At 41.5% G+C, this 21,038-nt stretch overlaps 1 protein-coding gene across 3 annotated transcripts in view; it reads right to left on the minus strand.

Annotated features, from left to right (window-relative positions):
* Positions 1-6,582: 6,582 nt before the first annotated feature.
* The window catches only part of LOC120551471 (formin-2-like), a 48,776-nt gene continuing 34,320 nt past the window's right edge, over positions 6,583-21,038 (minus strand). Inside the window, exons 13-21 of one of the 3 annotated variants that reach the window (XR_005637881.1) lie at positions 20,613-20,759; positions 18,978-19,037; positions 17,640-17,760; positions 16,964-17,056; positions 12,271-12,322; positions 11,889-12,038; positions 10,313-10,394; positions 7,380-7,507; positions 6,583-7,263 (exon numbers count right to left, since the gene is read on the minus strand). Coding sequence is in view for 2 of the 3 variants with exons in the window: in XM_039788934.1 (XP_039644868.1) it covers positions 7,481-7,507; positions 10,313-10,394; positions 11,889-12,038; positions 12,271-12,322; positions 16,964-17,056; positions 17,640-17,760; positions 18,978-19,037; positions 20,613-20,759 (732 nt within the window). In the remaining variant the exon portion in view is untranslated. Of the gene's footprint in view, positions 7,508-10,312; positions 10,395-11,888; positions 12,039-12,270; positions 12,323-16,963; positions 17,057-17,639; positions 17,761-18,448; positions 18,554-18,977; positions 19,038-20,612; positions 20,760-21,038 lie in introns of those variants that run through there. The other 2 variants (XM_039788934.1, XM_039788935.1) reach the window with 2 other exon arrangements.

Consider the following 21,038-nt stretch of genomic DNA (forward strand, 5'->3'; position numbering starts at 1 on the left):
GCTCAATGTCCAGACATCTGACTTCTGCCTTTAGCCACTCTGAAAAGTCAATGAGCGATAGCTTCAGTTTATCAGGGTCTTTCCTATACTGTTGACGACGAAATCTCTCTTGCTGGTGCTTGGGGAGCCTGCTTAGAAGGCGCTTCACATTTGAGCCGCAGTGGAGTTCCTCATAGCCTTCACCTCGGAGAGATTTCAGCATCCCGACAAGCGACTGCACTCTGATGGAGAACTCGTCGAGAGCCTTATCATCTCGGATCGGGGGTAGGCGTTCCATGTCCTCTATCTCCTTCAGCACAAACTGATAGGGACGTCCATAGCGTTCATCCAGTGCTTTCAGAGCTTCAGAGTAGGGCATACTAGACTCTGCATGAGCTAGCACAAGGCGATGTGCATGTGGAACCTTGACGTGCTTCAGTAGGATGGCATACTTGTAATGCTCGGACTGAGAAGGATGAAGGAGTGTGCTAAGTGAAAGGCGTAGCTCCACATATTGAGCCCTATCCTCCTTAGTGAAGTCAGGAAATGTTGGGCCTTCTATATTGGGGGGTGCATGCTGATACAAGGTGGAGGGATAGTGGGTCAGCATGGCTGGGTTCCCTTGGTAGAGGGGTTGGGGTACATAAGCAGGCTGATTTACTGACTGGTGCACGGGTGGAGGCACGGATGAAGGCTGGGGCGCTGTGTGGTGCACTGGTGGAGGCACGGATAAAGGCTGGGGCGCTGTGTGGTGCACGGGTAGAGGCATCATCTGATCTGGAGCTGGGTTTACATGTAGCAATCTGGGAGGAGCCACATGTGGTGGATAAAGATGAGGCTCAGGTGGCACCAGATGTGGGTTTCCTAACCAAGGCTCCCTACCTTTCTCATGTTGGCTGCTGGGTGCAGCTGCATTGGGCTGACAATTACCTGACATGGGGTAGGACGAGAGTGAGCTATGTGATGAGGCATATCTTAGCAAGCCTACTGGCTGCTGTGGACCCTGGGGTGACGCATTGGGATGGCTGGGCTGAAGATGAGCGGCTGTATCATGTTCAGTCTCCTGTCTGATAGCCTGAATGCCATAGCGTGGATCGAGCGTGTGCTGAGGGGGTTGAGTGACTCGGCTGAGAGGCGGAGGAATTGTCAGTTGTTCTAGCTGGTGGGTTAGTTCTGCAGCTACGCTTGGGTGATCCTCAGTTCGGTGGAGGTGAGTAGCACGGACTGGGGAAGGTTGTGGTTCACCTGCTCTGTCTGGGTAGAGTCGTACTGGGGTCTGATGCCGTGATGACCTCCTTGACCCCTGAGCTGAGGACCGGGGGGAATGGTGCTGCAGGACAAGCTCCAAAAGCTCTGTTTGTTTCTTAGCCGTTTCACTCTGTTGCCGCGCTGTCTCCAAAGCCTGATGAACAATGGCTTCATTTGCATTCTGCATTAGTGGAATTGAGGATGTGCTTCTAGCAGGACTGAGTAGCTCTCTCTCCTCTTCGTGCCTGTGCGTCTGTGCTAAGCTATGTTGGCCGACTAAATAATCCTCCAAATATCTTGGGCGTTGGACTTGCCGTTTGGGGCGCACAGGTGAATCCGGGAGGTTGATTCCTTCTTTACTGGTTGCCATATCGTTGACTCTATCCGGCTCGAAGGACCATAAATTGTAATGGGGACTCTTACTGGTTATGAAACTTAGTCACCGATATGGGGTGTCTAGTCAGGACACGGAAGGCAGGGATATTCCTTGAAGGGTTTAATATATACTTTCAAATACAGATGCACAGGCACTATATCTTTAGACACTTTACAGTGTAAGTGTGGTTCTAAAGGAAACAGAAATAAACATCAATGTTAACTAACATAAATACAATTGAGGCTAATAACTCCCTATTTACTTAAATATACAGTGCTCAACATGCCCTGAAAACGCTAACTACAATAAGAATGCCATAAAGCTATACAATGGAGATAAAGGCTGTCACTTACTGTAAACTTTATAATAAATTGCGAATATTAACTTATCTATACAATATAATATAACTGTAACTTACTTGTGGTCACTGACGCACACAAACACCAACTGAAAACTTAACTGATTAACTGAAACTCAACTGACAGCCCTCTGCAAGCCAGGGCATGTCTCAACATGTTGGAAAAAAGGGGGCGTGGCCTGAGCGAACACTCTGCACAGGCTCTGTCCATGCTCACGGCACTTGAGCCTTTTGCACACACAGGAATGGAGCCCGGCCAGAGACCCATCGATTCCAGCTCTGTCTTCATCCAGATCCTCTGCTGGTGAGAACCGTTCCATCATGGTCATCATAATAATAACCTGCAAAGTAACTTGTAAATAAAGCTGTCAAAAAAAAAAATGGAGAGCAATTAAAAAGTACATATACCTCTGAGATGTGACATTAGAGTATGAGAAGCAGTGACGTTACATTACAGTAGCCTACTTAATGCATTTACAATCTACACTCCTTTTTTCTCTTTACTTGGACAGGATTGAACTCTACAATCTAGCATAAACAAAACAGCATATCAAACTTTCAGGCAAACATTCAATGATAATGATGACTATACAGGTGAAATTGTCCATTAAAGGTCCCATGGCATGATAATTTCACTTTATGAGGTTTTTTAACATTAATATGCGTTCCCACAGCCTGCCTATGGTCCCCCAGTGGCTAGAAATGGTGATAGGTGTAAACCGAGCCCTGGGTATCCTGCTCTGCCTTTGAGAAAATGAAAGCTCAGATGGACCAATCAGGAATCTTCTCCTTATGAGGTCATAAGGCGCAAGGTTATCTCCCCTTTCTCTGCTTTGCCCACCCAGAGAATTTGGCCCCCCCATGAGAGAGAGAGAGACATCATGGCTTTCAAACGAGCAAAGTGGCAGTTGGTCAAGGCCACACCCCCACTCTCCACCTTGTCCCCCCCCTCTCCTCCTCAATAGCTACAGACACAGAAATGGCACAAACTAAGGAAAGCTCCCATTTCCAATTTTTCCAAATCGAGGCACCAATCACAACCGTTGAGGCGGACTTTACACGATGACGATAGCGCAGCGACGGCGAGCAGCTTTTTGTTTACATTCAACATGACGGCTACCGAAACGCAGCAACCTGTTGATGCCGCTGTCGCTGCTACGTCACCCAGATCGTTGGTCTGATTGGTTGAAGGACTATCCAATGCGCCAAGAGGCATTTGAGCTGCGAATGAACCTTGCCCAGACCCTATAGTGTGTAGTTTCTGTCGTTTCTGGAACGCCCTCCCCGACCACATCAAACAGTCAAGCACCCTACCATCCTTCAAACAGGCCCTCAAAACTCACCTCTTCCAACTTGCTTTTTCCTGTTAACAGACTTTCCCAGTTTTTCCCTCTTTTTCATTGTAATCTTGTCTACGTACCTTTTGTTTGTTTGTAACCAAAACTGTAAAGCGTCTTTGAGTGTTTAGAAAAGCGCTATAAAAAATAAATGAATTATTATTAATATTATTATTATTATTATTATTATTATTATCTTCACTCAAATTTCTGCGTGCGAAAGTCACCGTCAACTTAGTCTTTCTTAGTCTACTGAGAAATCCAGAGATAGTTGTGTGGAGCTGATAGTCTTAAAGTGCCCATATTATGAAAAAATCACTTTTTCTGGTATTTGGGGTGTTCTTTTGTGTCTCTGGTGCTTCCACACACATACAAACTTTGAAAAAAATCCATCCATGCTGTTTTGAGTGAGATACGGTTTCTGAATGTGTCCTGCCTTCAGTCTCCTGGTGAGCTGTTCAAAATCGGCTCGGACTGTGACGTCACAATCCGAAATGAGCTGGCTAACCGCAACCGTTAGCTCGTAGCGTTAGCATTAGCATGCTAACGTTAAGGCTAACACTAGCATGGTACCTCGTTCTCAATAGCAAAGCACTGACACAACACACACAAGTTCACCATAATCTACAAAAGAACTACTTACATGTGCGCCCTCATTTAGAAGTCTCCCAGCTAATCCTGCCTTGTAACTGACTGAAGTTGGAGAAACAGGCTCTCTTTTACTTCTATGGAGCTAGCTAGCTGACATGATCTACATCTGAGCTACTGAGCATGTGCGAGTGCAATCAAAGATAGTACAGAAGAAGAAGATGAAAAGAGGTCTCACTCTGTAGCTAAAACAGAAACCAGGTGAAAAGAGGATCTACAGCAGTGAGAGAGAGCTGTGCAGTACAACAAAAATATGGTGTTTTTTGAAAATTAAACCATGTAAACCTATTCTGGTACAACCTTAAAATACAGTTATGAACCTGAAAATGAGTATAATATGGGCGCTTTGTAGCAACTCATTTGATAACGGCTTGAATGTAACGGACGTTCATTAATATCAAAAAGTTATGCACAAAAGCTTTAAGATTAACTGTATCTTTGGAAGGCTACCTTAGTGACTACCTTACCTATAGACCAGTAAGCCTATCAACAATGTACAGTATACTGTATTTGCTAATAATATGTTGGGTTCATGTTAAGAGATTTTAAATGTTGAAAAAAGGGTTATTTTATTTTAATTCATAATTTGCAGTAACTCTGAGGAGCCCCTTGTTGAAGATCTCTGATTTAGACAGAACAAAGTCTTCATTTATCCAGAATGTAAGGCCAATTTAGTTTTTACTTAGGGTGGAAGAAATATAAAGGCTTTGAGTGGCAGGGGCTGTAGTACATTCACATTCCTCTTATGGATAGTAAACCCCAGGAACACATTTCACTTTTTCCTTGAAGACTGATGAAAGAAATGCTGAATGGGAGATTGCATTGATACAGCAGGAGTTGTCAAAGGCTGACACCTTAATCACAGCAAAATATTGCATGAAACCAAAATAATGCAGAATTCATTCTTTATTTTACATAAATTACACCACTCTAAGACCCCATGCATCCTCTTCATATACAGTACATGTATAAACATTTATTGCACATGAAACTGTTCAAACGTAGTCAAGTTCCTGTTGAGAGTATCATGCTGGCCAGCAGAAAGGACATCGATGAAAGAAACACAAAAAGTGTCTCATAAAACTTTTTTTTAAACAATTTACTACTTTACATTGATGAAGTCATTAATTCTGCAACACAATTCAATGGCTGTAATTTAATGCACTATGCACATCCGTCAGCACAACTTTCAACCACAGTTGATGAGAACACAAGCACGCACACACACACACACACACACACACACACACACACACACACACACACACACACACACACACACACACACACACACACACACACACACACACACACACACACATTTCCTATGGTATATGTGGTATGATATGGCATATCATTGAACAGCACATTAAAATTACACATGTAAGTTTACAGTGACATTTTTCAGCCCATGTTAAGTGCATACTGCGTTTAATTTTGAACTGAGAGGCTAAATCTGACGGGATCAGGATGAAGAATCAATAACAGCATTGTGTGTGTGTGTAGTTTGTAAAAGTCCATGTAGAGTGTGCTCGATGTGAGGCGATTTACTGCGGCATTTAGAATGACGTGTCTGTGGTCCAACCCAGATTTCTGTCACTTTTCGACATAGCATTTTGAAAATGTTGACAGTAATATTTGCACAGTACAACCACAATATATCACTGAGTGAAGTGCTGCCGTTCAATGCCGGTCACTCTCGCTCTTTCTTACGTCAGTTTAAGATTTCTATACAGGCCAGCAGGCACGGCTCTGTGTATTTACTGGGAAATGCGTCGCACTCCCAGGTCACGTTCCGAGAAAAAATAAATCTCCTGAAAATAGTAAGAGTGAAGGAAAAAACCTTTTTTTAGTTTTTTAAATGCAAAATAGTGGAAAAACATGTATCCTGAACCAACAAAATTAAGAAAAAAATATTTTGCAACTGCCTCGCAGTTGAGGAATTATGAGCAAAAACATAAAGTGCTTTACAAATGGCCACTTTTCTCTGGCCCATGTTGAGATTTTGTTTAGTCAACTGCTTTGTTTGCAAGGTCAAGAATGAACCATCAAGTTCAATGTTGCATGCTGATGTTTATGTAACAAAGATGTTGAATGTATGTTGTGTAGAAAAGTAAATCTGTGTATTGTCTTAATTAAACATAAATGTGATTAAATGACACATCTGAGTGCATTTTTGTGCCCGGCTAGATCTATCAGTGTTACTGCAGATTAGTCTAGCTCTAGCTCCACAGCACTGTGGAGGAAGGTCTGGCTACACCACAGATGCATTATGGGACAGAAGAAAAAAACTCTCTGGGTTGTTTGCTTCTCTTTAAACCAGTCACAATTATCTTGGGCAAAAATGCAAAAATGGTCTTGTGATTTGTTGGAACATTTGCACCCCGCAAAAAACGCCACATCCAATATTAAATGACGTTAACTGTTCACACAATGCAGTAACGTGAGCTATTTAAATTAGCTGGATACATAGTTAAACCTCATTAGCTCTTACCAGTGTATCTCCGTGTGTACTTCGTCCACAGCAATCCCACCAATCGCTCCCAAAACGTCCCAGTTAGGCATTAGAAAAAATGCCGTAAACATATTCTTTGTAAATCTTTACAATCATTCCCGGAAAGAACCGAGCAGGCCTGCCTTGTTGCAAATTCTCTTCAAAACTTGCCATTTTCAGCGTGTATCTTGCTAGCTCAAAGTTGTTGTGTTGTTGTTTCCCGTAGCGAAGGGATTTTGAGAACGGCAACACACAGAGAGTGGACATCCTGCGGGTGAGCAATGCAACAGATTTATCCTGGAAATGTACTTCCGTCGATCCAGACTAACTGCAGATGAACACTGTTCCTCTACCGGTTGAGTTTTGCCTTGCAGCCTCACATCCTCAAATCCTCACATCCTCACATCCTGACATCCTCAAATCCTCCTGACTCTTTTGCTGGTACCTCTATTGTTCTCAAGCTACATTCACAGAAACCTTCTGCAAACAAGCTTTCACATCTGGTGGATCTGAGTGCTTAACAGTTAAACTTATAACCCTAACCCTTAAGATTTTAATTAAACAAGCCTCTGTTGTTGATGCTATTTATGGCGTGGGTTGAGTTAAACTGTTTGCCTAAAAATCTAAATTTACGAGACATTTGGTATTTTATAAATGAAGGCATATAGGCATATGTTGTTATTATTCCAGCTGATGTATACTATATATATACTATAGTGTTTTTGAGCTGTGGCGATCTCAACAACACATGATTCCTGGTGCCTGGTGGCCCTGCAGCAGCATCCATCCATCCATGATTATGTTGGATTCAGTTATCAGACAGCTGGAGAGGAGAGCAACATAAGGCATCAAGCTGACAGAGAGCACACAAAACTGATTCAACTGGAAGAAATAAATCAATGATACAAGATGTCCTTGAGTTGGCTCAGCTGCACATACATCCCTTCATTTTTCTCTTCTGTCCTCTTCATACTTTTTGTGTCTGTGACTCTCTACTGGTGCCCCAAAGTCGGCAAAACAAGCCTTCCAAGTCCACTGAGTTAGATCTTCATGCCAAGCTTGGCTTTCTGTGGAAAGGACATAAAATCATAGAGGTTAAGTGCATCACACCTGTCTATCATCTTAACAAAAGCAATGCAAAGCTACATAAACAAAAGCCTAAAATGGAAATCTATCTTGATTTTGAAGTGGGAATGGATAAACATTTAGGTCAGATGCGCTTTGGACTTTGGACAGAGAGATAGCTAGCCTGGTCCTACCAGACTCTGGTCCATTAGCCTGGTCCTACCAGACTCTGGTCCATTTCATTTGTCCAGAGAGTCTGGCCACTCTCCATTGACAAGCATTAACTTCCTTGAAGTCGGGTACTCTGTTGAAGTTTAAAGCTATTGGAACTGCCCAGAGCCACTCTGGTAGCCTGGCTCCGCCCTCCTACGTACTGTCTGGTAGGACCATTGACATGTATAAACTGGACCAACAGAGCCCGTTGCTCTGGACGGAGACAAGTGAAGGATATTAGAAGCACTTTTCCGGTGAGCGCTGAGCGTTACTGAGCAGCCTCCAACTGACAGAGACGACGTAAATGTGACGTGAGCAACCTGTCTGAAAGTGTGAAGTCTTCTGGTAGCTGTGCCGAGAGAAATCTCAATCATTCCCAATCTTACAGAGACGGAGAGTGTAGGTATATGTAAGGAGATAACATAGGCACAGGCTAATTATTGCTAACTAAAATGATAGTTAAAGGTATAGTGGAGGATTTTCCCGAATTTTAGAAAAGATCCGCCCTCTCCACTTTTTGAAAAAATGCACATGCTCAACACTCTACCTGCTCCCGAGACGTAACGCCTATTAAACGTGTGCACGAGAGTGCACTGTTTACAAGTTGCTGTCGGCATGGTTCATACAAGCCTACTTTCAGAAAGAAGATTTGCACTTTTTCACAAATGGAGATGTTTACCGTGTCTGTGCGGTGCGTGACTGCGGTGCGTGCCAGGGCTAGCATCGCTAATCATAGCTTACATCAACTTTCACTAGCAGTGATTTTAAATGGATTTTTCCAAATAGCACGCCAAACTTTACCTGTTGAGTAGAAACTTGGCGACTGAGGCATCAGTGGGAAGCCCAACCTGTGCTTTTAGCGCACGCCAGCGTGTGAAACATTCTCCCAAAAACACTCCGGTCTTGTTTCTTTCTTCAGAGGCCTTTCTCTTCTTGTCATACCTTTCGTAGACACTCGTAGCTCACCACACATATACACCTGAAAGTATTCATGGCGCGAAAGCTACCAAAAGGACGAACGCGTCGACGGCCTTACGTAAACATAGCGCCAGAATGATTGACAACTAGGAGGACCAATAGTCTTGATGATCCACCCGGAAAAAGAAAATCCTCCACAATACCTTTAACATTAGTAATTAAACCTAAACAGCTCATGTAAGTTGAAACTGCCTGCGAGCTTCTCCTGTACTATACGGTAATTCCTCTACTATGTGACAGTAAGTTGCGTGGTTATGAGCCAATCGTTAGCCTATTTTTACAAAAGCGTCTGCTACGGAGCCATAACGTGAGGTACAAGGTAATGGAGCCTTTTATACATTGTCGTGTTTCTTTAGAACTAAACAATCGACAAATAGAGTCTTTAAACGCTTCAGATGTAAAGTTATTCGCTGTCAAAGTGACGTCAAAATGAATGGGAGTCAATGGAATGCTAACGGGAGGTGATCACTTTGTAGCATCAAAATGGCGCCATAGGAGCTATGCGTTCTGAAGCGAAGCTTTAACTTCTGGATATTCGGCAGCGTTACCACAACGGACCGAATGGCTTCGCTCGCATCTTTCTCCGCCGCCATTACGGAACTACAACTAAAACTAGCCCACGTCATGACCTCAACGTCACCTTTCTCAGCCACTCCCTCTGTTCGCTGATTGGACCGCCAAATATTTGGCCTGAGAAAACCCAAGACTACCGCAAAATCAGACTGATGGCGCGTTCATGCTACCTCGGAATAACAGGGACCGCCCCCGTGGTTACGTTGTTTTTCCGACTGGCAGCGTTCACAGAGTCGACATGCGTGTTCTTCTTCTTCTGTTATATTGGCGTTTGGCATAACAACTTGTTGCGTGACTGACACCAACTGTTGGCCGTAGCCGAGAGCATCAGGTGTGTGAAAACATGGGGGCCACAATAACAAAAGATCTGCTGCTGTTTTCTTATACGAGCATCCAAACAGCACATGGACAGGTGTGTGTTTGTGTTATCTGCAGGTCAACCAACGGGAAAGGACACGGATAATATGTTGTTTTTTTTATACATGGGCCTAATTATGAATAATTTGAAACATGTTATGTCTGTGTATGTTTCTTGGCAGAGGCGTTTGTCCACAATAAACAGTTTATTGTCATTGAAATATGTTCAGTGAACCAAAGTCGCCTCCATCAAACGTCAGCTGACAACAACGCATCACCAACTGGGAAACTCAGTTAGCAAAATCCAGCTAGTATTAAAGTGATATCGATAGCCATTGATTTATTAATTCAACATTTCAAAATTTATTTATTTAAAATAGATTTAAGATGACTTTTTGCGGTACTTTGACTGTTGTAAAGAGGCCTAACAAATACATTAATACACACCTAGAGAGTGTTGTAAACCATGTATTACATGTTGATATACTGTTTAATTCTAAATTCTAAATAGGAGGACTTCAAATAAAGTGTACAGATGTTTCTCAAAGCTGTATTCTTAGTTCTAATTGGTACGTAATGAGGCAGCGGAAATATATATATCCATTATTGGAGCTTTTCTTCTTCAAGAAAGATAATCAAGTGATCGATCAAGTGATCCCAAAAACAAGAGTGAAAGGTGAACTTACGATGCCAGAGGCATGTTTGGGTTTGACGCTGTAGGAAGCCTTCTCCTTGGCCTGTCGGAAAGACTCTTCTGCTGCTTTCAACCTGCAAAACACGCAATATGAATGCAGTTAATATGAATATATATCAAATTCATGAATAACCTAGCAGACAAGATGAATGTCATGGTGGTTATGAAAATATCTAATAGCTAATATAACCCTTTTTTAAAAACGTTTTTGTTGCTTTTTTTCTGCGCTTTTTTTCCACTACCACCGGATTCACAGACATAACATAACATCAACTTATTACCACAAGTTTATACTTTTCTTTTGGAATTCATGGTCAATAAACCTCATTTATATGAAATTATACCTAATTTTTGAGTTAAACAAAAGTTGAAATGATGAATTATCTCGACAAGTAGTTACGATCGAGAGGATAACCACAGACTGTCAAAGTTTAGTTCAGAAACCATTTCATTCTTTTTTCAAATGCTATAAAAATATAATAAAACACCCAACATTCAATGAAGGTAGTGATCTGATCCTTAATTTTACTTGCGAAGAGAGTAGTATGGCTCAAGCCGTGTTATTTTTGGGCAATTTGCATGAAAGAAACCCAAATTTCTGATGTAGAAACTTTGAAAACAGGGCAAATTTGACCCTAAGACAACAGGAAGGTTAAAGTATAAAGATGAATATGCCGCTAACGCTTTGGCTACATTGAACGCGTAAACGTATGTAGAGCATTCGTGGAGCGTACGTACCACGAGACATATTTCTAAGGCCTCCTGCACACTGGCTGCGTGGTGTGAGCGTGTCAGCTGCGTGGCGTGTCCATTTATTTCGGCTCCCATGTTAACAGGTTAGAGCTTACACACCGCCTGCGTGACACACACGTCTCAGGCGCGGCTCAAGAAAACGCGTGCATGCTAGAAATAGCACCGACACCTATTTTTTTCCAGGCAAAATAGAATAGGAAAAGATGTTTATATGTCATTTTGACACAAATACATAATAATAATAATAAAATAATAAATTAAATTTTTATTTTCAAATATTAAACCTGTCAATACAGAAGGAAATATTCTGGAGCCTATTTTGCCGTCAATACTGCCGACTTTGTCTTTGCTGTAATCAGATCATTATATATTTATGTTTAACATGAAGTATACTACTGCTTGAGCAGCAGTCAGACACGTTTCTTGTGTGCAAAGACATAGAAAATGCCACGCAGCCGCCACGCAACTGACACGCAACAGAAACGCCACGCTCACGCTCACGCCACGCAGCCAGTGTGCAGGAGCTCTAACTGGCTACACCTGCTGCACACACACGTGAGTTACAGGTGAGACAGAGAGCTTTTGCTTTGGGATTGTTCTTTTTTCAGCTTTTGGACCCGAAACAGCGCTGTGAAACGTCAACTTTTCACCGAGTTTGTTTTGTCATATGGGTAAGTAACATCTACAGAATACAGTGGCCTAATGTTACTATGTAGCGTTAAGGGATTAAGTTACCTAGCCTATTGTATAATAGACAATACAATAGGCTAGGTAACTTACTTATCAAATGTAATTCTAAATTGACATGAATGTACCTCTCCTTGAGAATGACTTTGTTCTCCTTCTTCCACTGTTCCTTGAAGTCGGAGGAGAACTCGTGCCAGATGCAGAATAAAGTGTTGGGGGAAGCCTCCTTCTCTCCTGCCTTGGCCTTCACTGAGAAGAACACTGTGAGCTCCAGGAACCTGACAGGACCCAATCACAAGTTCATTTACAAATAAACAAAAAGCTGCATAGTCGCTTCTCTATCGTCATCGTGTTAAACCCGCCAATAGCGCGCCAGGTGGATAAGCCACGAAATCAAATCGCCGGCAGATTGGGCCGAGTTTACCCAGTCTAAGTGCTCCCAGTGATGGAGACAGTTGAAATCAAACAGATAAAGGGTGTTTGGAATGTCATGTTATGTGTTTTTCTTACAGTTTGTGAGTGCTGCTGAGTTGAGCTTCCAGGGTCTCCAGTTCACCTTTAGCTAAAAAAGGAGGAAGAATACAAGAGGTCAATACAAAAGTGAAACACGAGAGAGTACTTGGGTTTGATGTTAGCCACCTGTCCATCCCATACATTTTGATTTAATGTCAAAGACAAAGATAGCTCTTCTAGACTCTGGGAAAAGCTTGCAAATATGCAAAGAGTAATAATTTACATAACTCGCAATTGGAGGTGACCTGTCAACAAACTATTTTACCTATGCTTTTCCCTACTTTTTAGTTTTCTTAGTTTTTTTTCATTCACCCCCCCAAAAAACAAAGATGCCTCTTTTATTAAGGGCCGCATGAGTTATTGCTGTTGGCCACTTGGATGTTCCGCATCCAGCTTTTGGAATAAATCTATGGTTTTTATCAAAAGGTATCATCAGACTCGAACATTGATGCTGAATGAAACCCTGGATTATGTTTAATGCAAATGGTTTTGAAAATAAAATGTGCATGGCAACTACAGTATGGTTACAATCAGGGAGAGATGGTGGTCAGACAAACGTTACGGTTAAGATAACCTGTGGAGTTTTGGACCATTAGTAATGCTTTGGATACAATGCTTTTACAAGTTGTTTCCCATTGTGTTTGTATCGTGCACGCACAATACACATTCCTGCCGCTAGTTTGAAGCTATTCCACTGATTGACAGCACAGCATATTAAAAACATAGCAATGCGCCCACAAATGCAAGAAAGAATAGGACTGAGCAAGCATTTCAACAATGCATAATTTTAAATATTTACGCTGTCTGCAAATGTTTAATGAGGATGGATTCAATACGTTTGTTAGAACCCAGGGCACACACAATGTGATCTGTTTCACAAAAGCAGAATATATAAATCCAGGATAACTGATAAACGAGGCGACCTAGTTATCGTGCATCCTGGCTGGTGCTTTCACGGGCCGCCAGGCTGAGGAGAGCGACTAGGTCGAGCCAGGCTGAAGTAATTCAGATAGATGCGCGTCCACGCTTTCCTCAAAAGACCCGAGTCGATCACAGATTTACTGATGCCAAAATGGAACTACGATTGTACATACTTTATACAGAGTGAGCAGCAGCTTCTTATGGAAGTATGATATCATGAAATACATTTGTATAAAAAAAAGAACACGCCGCTGTAATGAAACAGCGAAAAGCTGGCAGACGATTCGGACCGACTGAATGCTAATTGTAGCCTAAATATATACATTAACTGACAACTGCTCTGAATTGAAACCGCCATAATCATACCATTCAAGGATTAGGCTACTAATCATTTGGCAAATTAACAGTTGTACTCTTTGCCTTAAAAGTAAGCAGAAGATAATGTACTCAGAAATTTACCATAACTTTCTACAACGCTAGAATATATGCGTAATATCTTTCACTCTGTTCCCCTCTCCATGGGCAAATAAAATTCTAAGTCATATTAACTCCACTGCCGTTAATGCAAAGTGTACACTGTCGTTTTTGCCAATACAGTGACTTATTGATGGTCAGTTAAGAGCGTAGTTCAGATTTAGACACATCAGTCGTCGCATTGTCTGCACGCTTTTTTTGTTTTGATAGAGGAATCCTTCTACATATTATATGCCTTGCCCGTAAAGACAAAAAAAACCTAAAACACTCCCTGTAGTACAAATAAATAGAAGTAACGTACCCTGGCAAAACCAGGTCCGAACCATAGCCTACAATTAACTACATGAATACAAACCCATGTTCAACGCACGTGTGCAAAATCCAAATACATGTACATAGGAACAAGAAAAAAACAATCGGAAACTCTGTACAACCCCCCAAAACAACCAACCCCCACAAAAACCAAAAACATCAAAGACAGCAATATGCACTGTTGTAACCATGCTGATAACAATAGGTTAAAACCACGCTGGGTCAAAGGCCCAGGATAAAAAACCTGGCTGTTAGCCTGGTCAGGGCAGGCTAGCTGTACAGAATAAATCCTGGTATTTATGTGCTCCGCTGTGAAACCGAACAAGGCTTAATTCATCCAGGATACTGGAAATCCCAGGCCGTCACAAAAGCAGAATACTAAACCAGGAAACGAGAGGCTGACCAGTCTAATTGCATCCTGGCTTGGTGCGTCATCGGCGCAGCCAGGCTGAGGAGGACACAGGTCGGCGGGCTATACAGATAATGGCCCAGCTTCAAAAAGACCGAGGTCGATCACAATTACGATGCAAAAGGGAAAATTGTACATACTTATACAGTGAGCAGCAGCTTCGTGGAAGTATGATGACGTGAAACATGATTTGTATAAAAGAAAAGAAACACGGCTGAAGAAACAGGGAAAGCGAGCAGACCACGGACCACAATGCCCAAACATAACTAACCACTGCTCGAATTGAAACCGCATAACATACTACAAGGATTAGGCTACACATTTTCACAAATTAACAGTTGTACTCTTTGCCTGAAATTTACCATCAAGATCTCTACAACGCAAAATATATGTAAATATCTCTCTTATTTATAACATTGTTTTCTCTTTCCCCTCATCTATCTTCTACAATTATCTTCTTATTAATCCTTCTATCCCCTGGTGAGAAACTGAATATACACAGAAACGTTGGCTACAAGAAAACAACACAGGGTTCCTTATAAACACTTATTGTAGTTAGTTAAAGATCGTGTTAACGTAAAAAAATCAAACATTAATTGTAAGTCTGTGACAGTACGTGAACCTCCTCACCCTCATGTTTCCATCCACACGTTTTTATCCGAATTACGTGATATCGAATGAAAAATGCCTTATGGAAACAGTAAAATCCGACTGAATTTCATGAATATCGACTCAAAGAAAATACGTTCGGTCTCATCAAATTTTCTCTTGATCGATATATGGCTTATGCGATAAACGCTGATGGAAACGTTATTTGCCGAATAAATAATGAATTGCGATTAAGTTTTAGGTCATTGTATGGTTGCAACCCGCAATAAAACGAAGAAGAAGAAGTTTCAGTTCATTTCCGCCCAGTATTTCCGCTCTGTTTGCACACATGACAGCTGTCAACAAAAACAGATGTAAGTGGACAAACGAGGAGACAAGATACTTTTTAAATTTAATTTAACTTAAATATAATGGCTATTTTAGATAGCAAAAATCTAAGAAACGCCATCATTTATCAGGAGCTCGCGAAGGAAATGACCAACAGTTACGACAGGGACATTAAACGCTTAACGTGAAAAAGCTTAACGTGGTTTAATGTATCTAAACAACGATCAATCATCACCAGATTTATCATGGTCATATCTTGTCATGAACACTTAAGCCTGTCAAAAAAACTAAATTGAAATCCAACGATTATAGAAGTTATCTCACGTTAATGTTTTCTTCTTCAGTGGCCGTGTGGCGAGGAAAAGCTTAACGTGGTTTAATGTACCTAAACAATGATCAATGATTACCAAATTTCTCTCTCATATTGCTCCTCATAACCACTGAAAACTGTCAAAAACTCGAACCCAAAGTCCAATTATTATGGACATTATCTGACATTAAGCGTTTATGCTTATAGAGCCTATGGAAAAAGCTTAACGTGGTTTAATGTACCTAAACAACGATCAATCATCACCAAATTTCTCTCTCATATTACCCCTCATAACCACGGAAAACTGTAAAATAATCTAACCCAAAGTCCAATTATTATGGATGTTATCTGACATAAAGCGTTTCTGCTTCAGGGCAGCAGAGCCTTTTTTAATAAAAAAAAAAAAAAAATTGGCTTTATAAGTCCTAATGTGAAAAAGCTTAACATGGTTTAATGTACCTAAACAACGATCAATCATCACCAAAACATCCTCTTCTATATTGCTCATCATAACCACTTAAAACGGTCAAATCTAACCCAATGTCCAAATATTATGGTTATCTGACACATTAACGTGACGGTGAGATAACTTCTATAATCGTTGGATTTCGATTTTGTTTTTTTGACAGGCTTAAGTGTTCATGACAAGATATGACCATGATACATCTGGTGATGATTGATCGTTGTTTAGATATTAAACCACGTTAAGCTTTTTCACGTTAAGCGTTTTAGAATGTCCCTTAATTACGACAAGCCGTGGGACGTCCTGCGGAGTAAATGGAAGGCGCTCAAACAGCGATACACGGCTCAAAAAAGAGAGTTGTCTCGCAGCGGTGCCGGAGGGAAAATAAAAGGCAAGTTCCACCTTTTTGATGAGCTGGATCAGATCCTCAGCCAAAGGTCCATCGGAGCTTAGGCTATAGCTTGGCTTCTAATATTAACAACTACTTCTGTCTAGCAAAACTTTGTTCGCAAAAGTTCACTTGAATCTTTTACGATTCAGTGCAAAAATGAATGGAAGCACCATAAAATGTCTCAAATCAATTCGATATACCAATTTAATCGCAAAACAGCATGTGACGTCATTACGCACAGATTTTTATTCGCTTTAAAGCTGTTGGATGGAAACACACTTTCACCAGCTTTATTCGCATGAGTTTTTTTTTTACCGAATTTCAGATTGACAAGTGGATGGAAACTTAGTGACTTTCTGCCTCGCTACATAAAGCACACTACTTCCTGCATCCGCACTGAACACAAATGGCTAGGTGCAGATTTGTTCAATATGAAAGGAATTCCTCAGGATGATGAGCTCTTTTGTCAGTCACCTTGTGCGAGGAAGTCCTCCATCTTGTCTTTAAAAGGCTGCAGGTCATCCTCGTCTGAAACCTTGCACACCTTTTCCACTTCTGATGTGCACGCTGATTAAATAACGCAAACAGAAATTACAATCAATCCAAGAGAAAACTAAATACAAGCAGATGGATACTACAAAATAGTTACAGTAATATATTGGCACCAAGGCTGGTTACATACCTTGTGTAAGGACAAACTTGAAGGACAAACTTTTTTTACCTCAATATTGTGAATTGAGGCTAAGTAAGTTTGTTGTCAATTGTTGTGTGTGTGTGTGTGTGTGTGTGTGTGTGTGTGTGTGTGTGTGGGCTTGTTTTACTATATTCGTGGGGTCCAAAAACCGGGGAATACAGTATACTTGTGGGGTCTGCACAGCCTTGTGGGGCCCAAAATGCTGGACCCCACAAGGTTAAAGGGCTGTTTGAGGGTTAAGACTTGGTTTTAGGATTAGGGATAGAATTAGGTTATGTTTAGGGTGAGGGTTAAGGTTAGGCATTTAGTTGTGATGGTTAAGGTTAGGGTAAGGGGCTAGGGAATGCATTATGTCAATGACAGGTCCCCACAAAGATAGTGTGTTTGTGTAGTGTGTGTGTGTGTGTGTGTGTGTGTGTGTGTGTGTGTGTGTGTGTGTGTGTGCGTGTGTGTTACCTCTCAGGTCCTTCCTGAGTCGAGTCAGGTCTTTCTGAAAGTCTTCAAACTTCATTTGTGAAGACTGAAACAGGTCGTGAGGCTCAGGGAGAGGATACACACACGTCTCTCTACCAGCATCCTTCAGATGGACACACATACACACACACACACACACACACACACACACATACACAAAAAAAAAAAAAAAAAAACACATTATGACATAAACAATTCGGATATTTACATAAATGTCTGATACTGTTTTCAGAGCATCACATACATCATTTTTATTTACTGGCTGCTGATAAATATGAACTTTAAAGGTCCTATGACATGCTGCTTTTATATAGACCTTAGTGGTCCCCTAATACTGTATCTGAAGTCTCTTTTATATAGACCTTAGTGGTCCCCTAATACTGTATCTGAAGTCTCTTTTATATAGGCCTTAGTGGTCCCCTAATACTGTATCTGAAGTCTCTTTTATATAGGCCTTAGTGGTCCCCTAATACTGTATTAATTTTTTTTATATAATTTTTTCTTATGTATCTGAAGTCTCTTTTATATAGACCTTAGTGGTCCCTAATACTGTATCTGAAGTCTCTTTTATATAGACCTTAGTGGTCCCCTAATACTGTATCTGAAGTCTCTTTTATATAGACCTTAGTGGTCCCCTAATACTGTATCTGAAGTCTCTTTTATATAGACCTTAGCGGTCCCCTAATACTGTATCTGAAGTCTCTTTCCCGAAATTCAGCCTTGGTGCAGAATTACAGCCACAATGAGCTTTCCTTAGTATGTGTCATTTCTAGTGTCTTTAGCTACTGAGGAGGAGAGAGGGGGGGCAAGGTGGAGGGTGGGGGTGTGGCCTTGACCAGCTTGCGGCCACGGTTGTAGCTCTGTTTCCTCATGGGTGGACCAAATTATCTGGGCAGCTGTGGGCAAAGCAGAGAAAGGGGAGGTAACCTTTCCCCATGACGACATAAAGTGAAGATTCCAGATTGGCCCATCTGAGCTTTCATTTTCTCAAAGGCAGAGCAGGATACCCAGGGCTACCTCCATTTCTAGCCACTGGGGGACCATAGGCAGGTTAGGGGAACTCATATTAACGTTAAAAAACCTCATAAAGTGAAATGTTCATGCCATGGGACCTTTAAAAGCATTACAGCTGTGTGATGCAACACTAGAGGGATGTGGAAATGTTGCAAACGTGTTTCTAATCTAAGTTTGGTTTGTTGTATCTCATAGCTCTGAATATGAGAGTATACAAATAGGGACAAAATAAGCAACGAACAAAGCTAGTCTTAAAAGGAGAAAGAGTTATAGTATGGAGAAAGGTATAATAACTAAAAAGCTTACCTCATCGAAGTGTCTGAGGTAGTATGCGACAATGTAAGCTAGAAGACTTTTCATGTTGTCCTGCATGTGGAGAAAAGAAAAAGATTGCAAGTTTACATGAGTGGAGAAGTCAGGTATTTCTAGTGTTTCTCTGGGCCTTTACACGGCTTCTTCAGCACCACAAAGTTAATAACAGTGATTATCACCTGGGCAATGTGAGCAAAACCAAGCATTCCCTCAACACCCCAGCTTCATATAATGTCATGACATGCAACAAACGTCCCAAGCTGGAATTGAACCGTGGCCATAGGAGGGAGGATAAGGGGGATTGCCATGCCTCTTGTTAGCAAACTGACCAAAACGCATGCCCCTTGTTAAAGGGGCGCTATGCAGTTTTGGCCATTTCTTCGCTGTTTTATGTCTTTTTGCTCGCAGGTTTCTCTATAGAGCCCCCCCCTACATCTTCAGAATAGATATTTAGCAGCTCCTATGTTTACTTGTGTCTGACTCCTCTCTCGGCCAGTCGGCCGTTTCCTCTTTCTCTGTTCCTCCGACAATGCTTTCCTAGCTTTCTGCTTCTTTTTTGCCGGCTCAGCCATGACATGATAGTGTGAAAAACTCCATCGCTACCTTGCCAGGTTGCTGAATTGATTTAATAACTGTGTAATGGCTATATACTGGACACATCCATAAATATAGGGTCAAGCAAAACTGCAAACTACAAATAAGATAATGTTAAATAGATATAAACTCTTAATTAGTGCAATATCCAAATCGCAGGCGGGCGCAATATTGGTTAATGGAAAAATATGTGTCAAATCATTCTGAATGAAGTATTGTGGGGCTCCTGAGACGTCCCAGCCTTCAAATCGTATCCTACAGACTAAAGAAAAAAATCTTTGTTTGGTACAGACCCTCGTAAAACTCACACTATAATCATTTATTTTGTTTTTAAGATTGTTTTTTGGGGGCATTTTTATACCTTTATTATTGACAGGACAGCTTAGACTTGAAGGGGGAGAGAGAAGAGGGGGAATGACATGCAGCAAAGGGCTGCAGGTCAGAAGCAAATCCGTGGCTGCTGCGTCGAGGACTGAGCCTATTTATATGGGCGCGCGCTAAACATTTTTTTAATTTGAATCTTTTTCAATGAAAATGTGAATAACGATACAAAAATGATCATTCCCTTCAATATGGTGAATCTGATCGCAATCACAATATCTGATATTTCCCTCATATGGTGCAGCCCTACTTTGGTTCAAGTCCAGCATGGACCAGTCAGTACGTAGTGAGGACTGGTAGCTGGAGCGGTGCCAATTCACCTGGGCACTGCCGAGGTACCTTTGAGCAATGTACCAAACCCCTGACTGCTCAGGGTGTCCGACATGGGCAGCCCCATCATTCTTACATCTCTCTGCTGCAACTGCATGTCTATGTGTGCGATGTGTGTATTTTAGGACTACGTGTATGTGGTCAATCACAATGGAGTAATAAAAAATGAATTTCTTCCAGGGTTTTTAAAAAAACTAATACTTTTTCTACTATAATCAGCACATAAAATGTGAAAGGCTGTAAACTCCAAGGTCCAGGGTAGAAGAGCAGCATTTCAATATGTTTTAGTGCAGTTTGTTTCAGCATCTTTCCCTCTTTACTCACGCTGCTCTTGACATCTTTAAGTTTGGGCAGTATGTCGAGGGTGAAGCCATCAGCTTGGCCTCTGCTTCTGTTCCCACCATTCATGAAGTTACCAAAAGCCAGAACCAGACCGAGAACTTGCTTCACTGTCTTACTGTCCTTTAACACCTGCAGAGACAGACACAGAGGTGTGTGAAGCAGAGATACAAACACAATGGAAGAATGTTACAAAGTGTTGATAAGGATGCTTACAGCTAGTTTAATCCTACACATTTGAGAGATGTTTTAGGGGCAGGAAAAGTGTTGTTGGAAACATTTACACAAAATCTCAAGAAATTATTTTTCTTTTTAACATGAAATAAAAGTGTTTAAAGAGAGCACCATGTTTAGCATTCAGCTGAAGAGAGAGCCCAGAGAGGTCAGGGTCAGTGCTAAGAGCTCGGCCCA

Source organism: Perca fluviatilis, chromosome 21 (assembly GCF_010015445.1).
Source record: "Perca fluviatilis chromosome 21, GENO_Pfluv_1.0, whole genome shotgun sequence".
NCBI classification, from domain to species: Eukaryota; Metazoa; Chordata; class Actinopteri; order Perciformes; family Percidae; genus Perca; species Perca fluviatilis.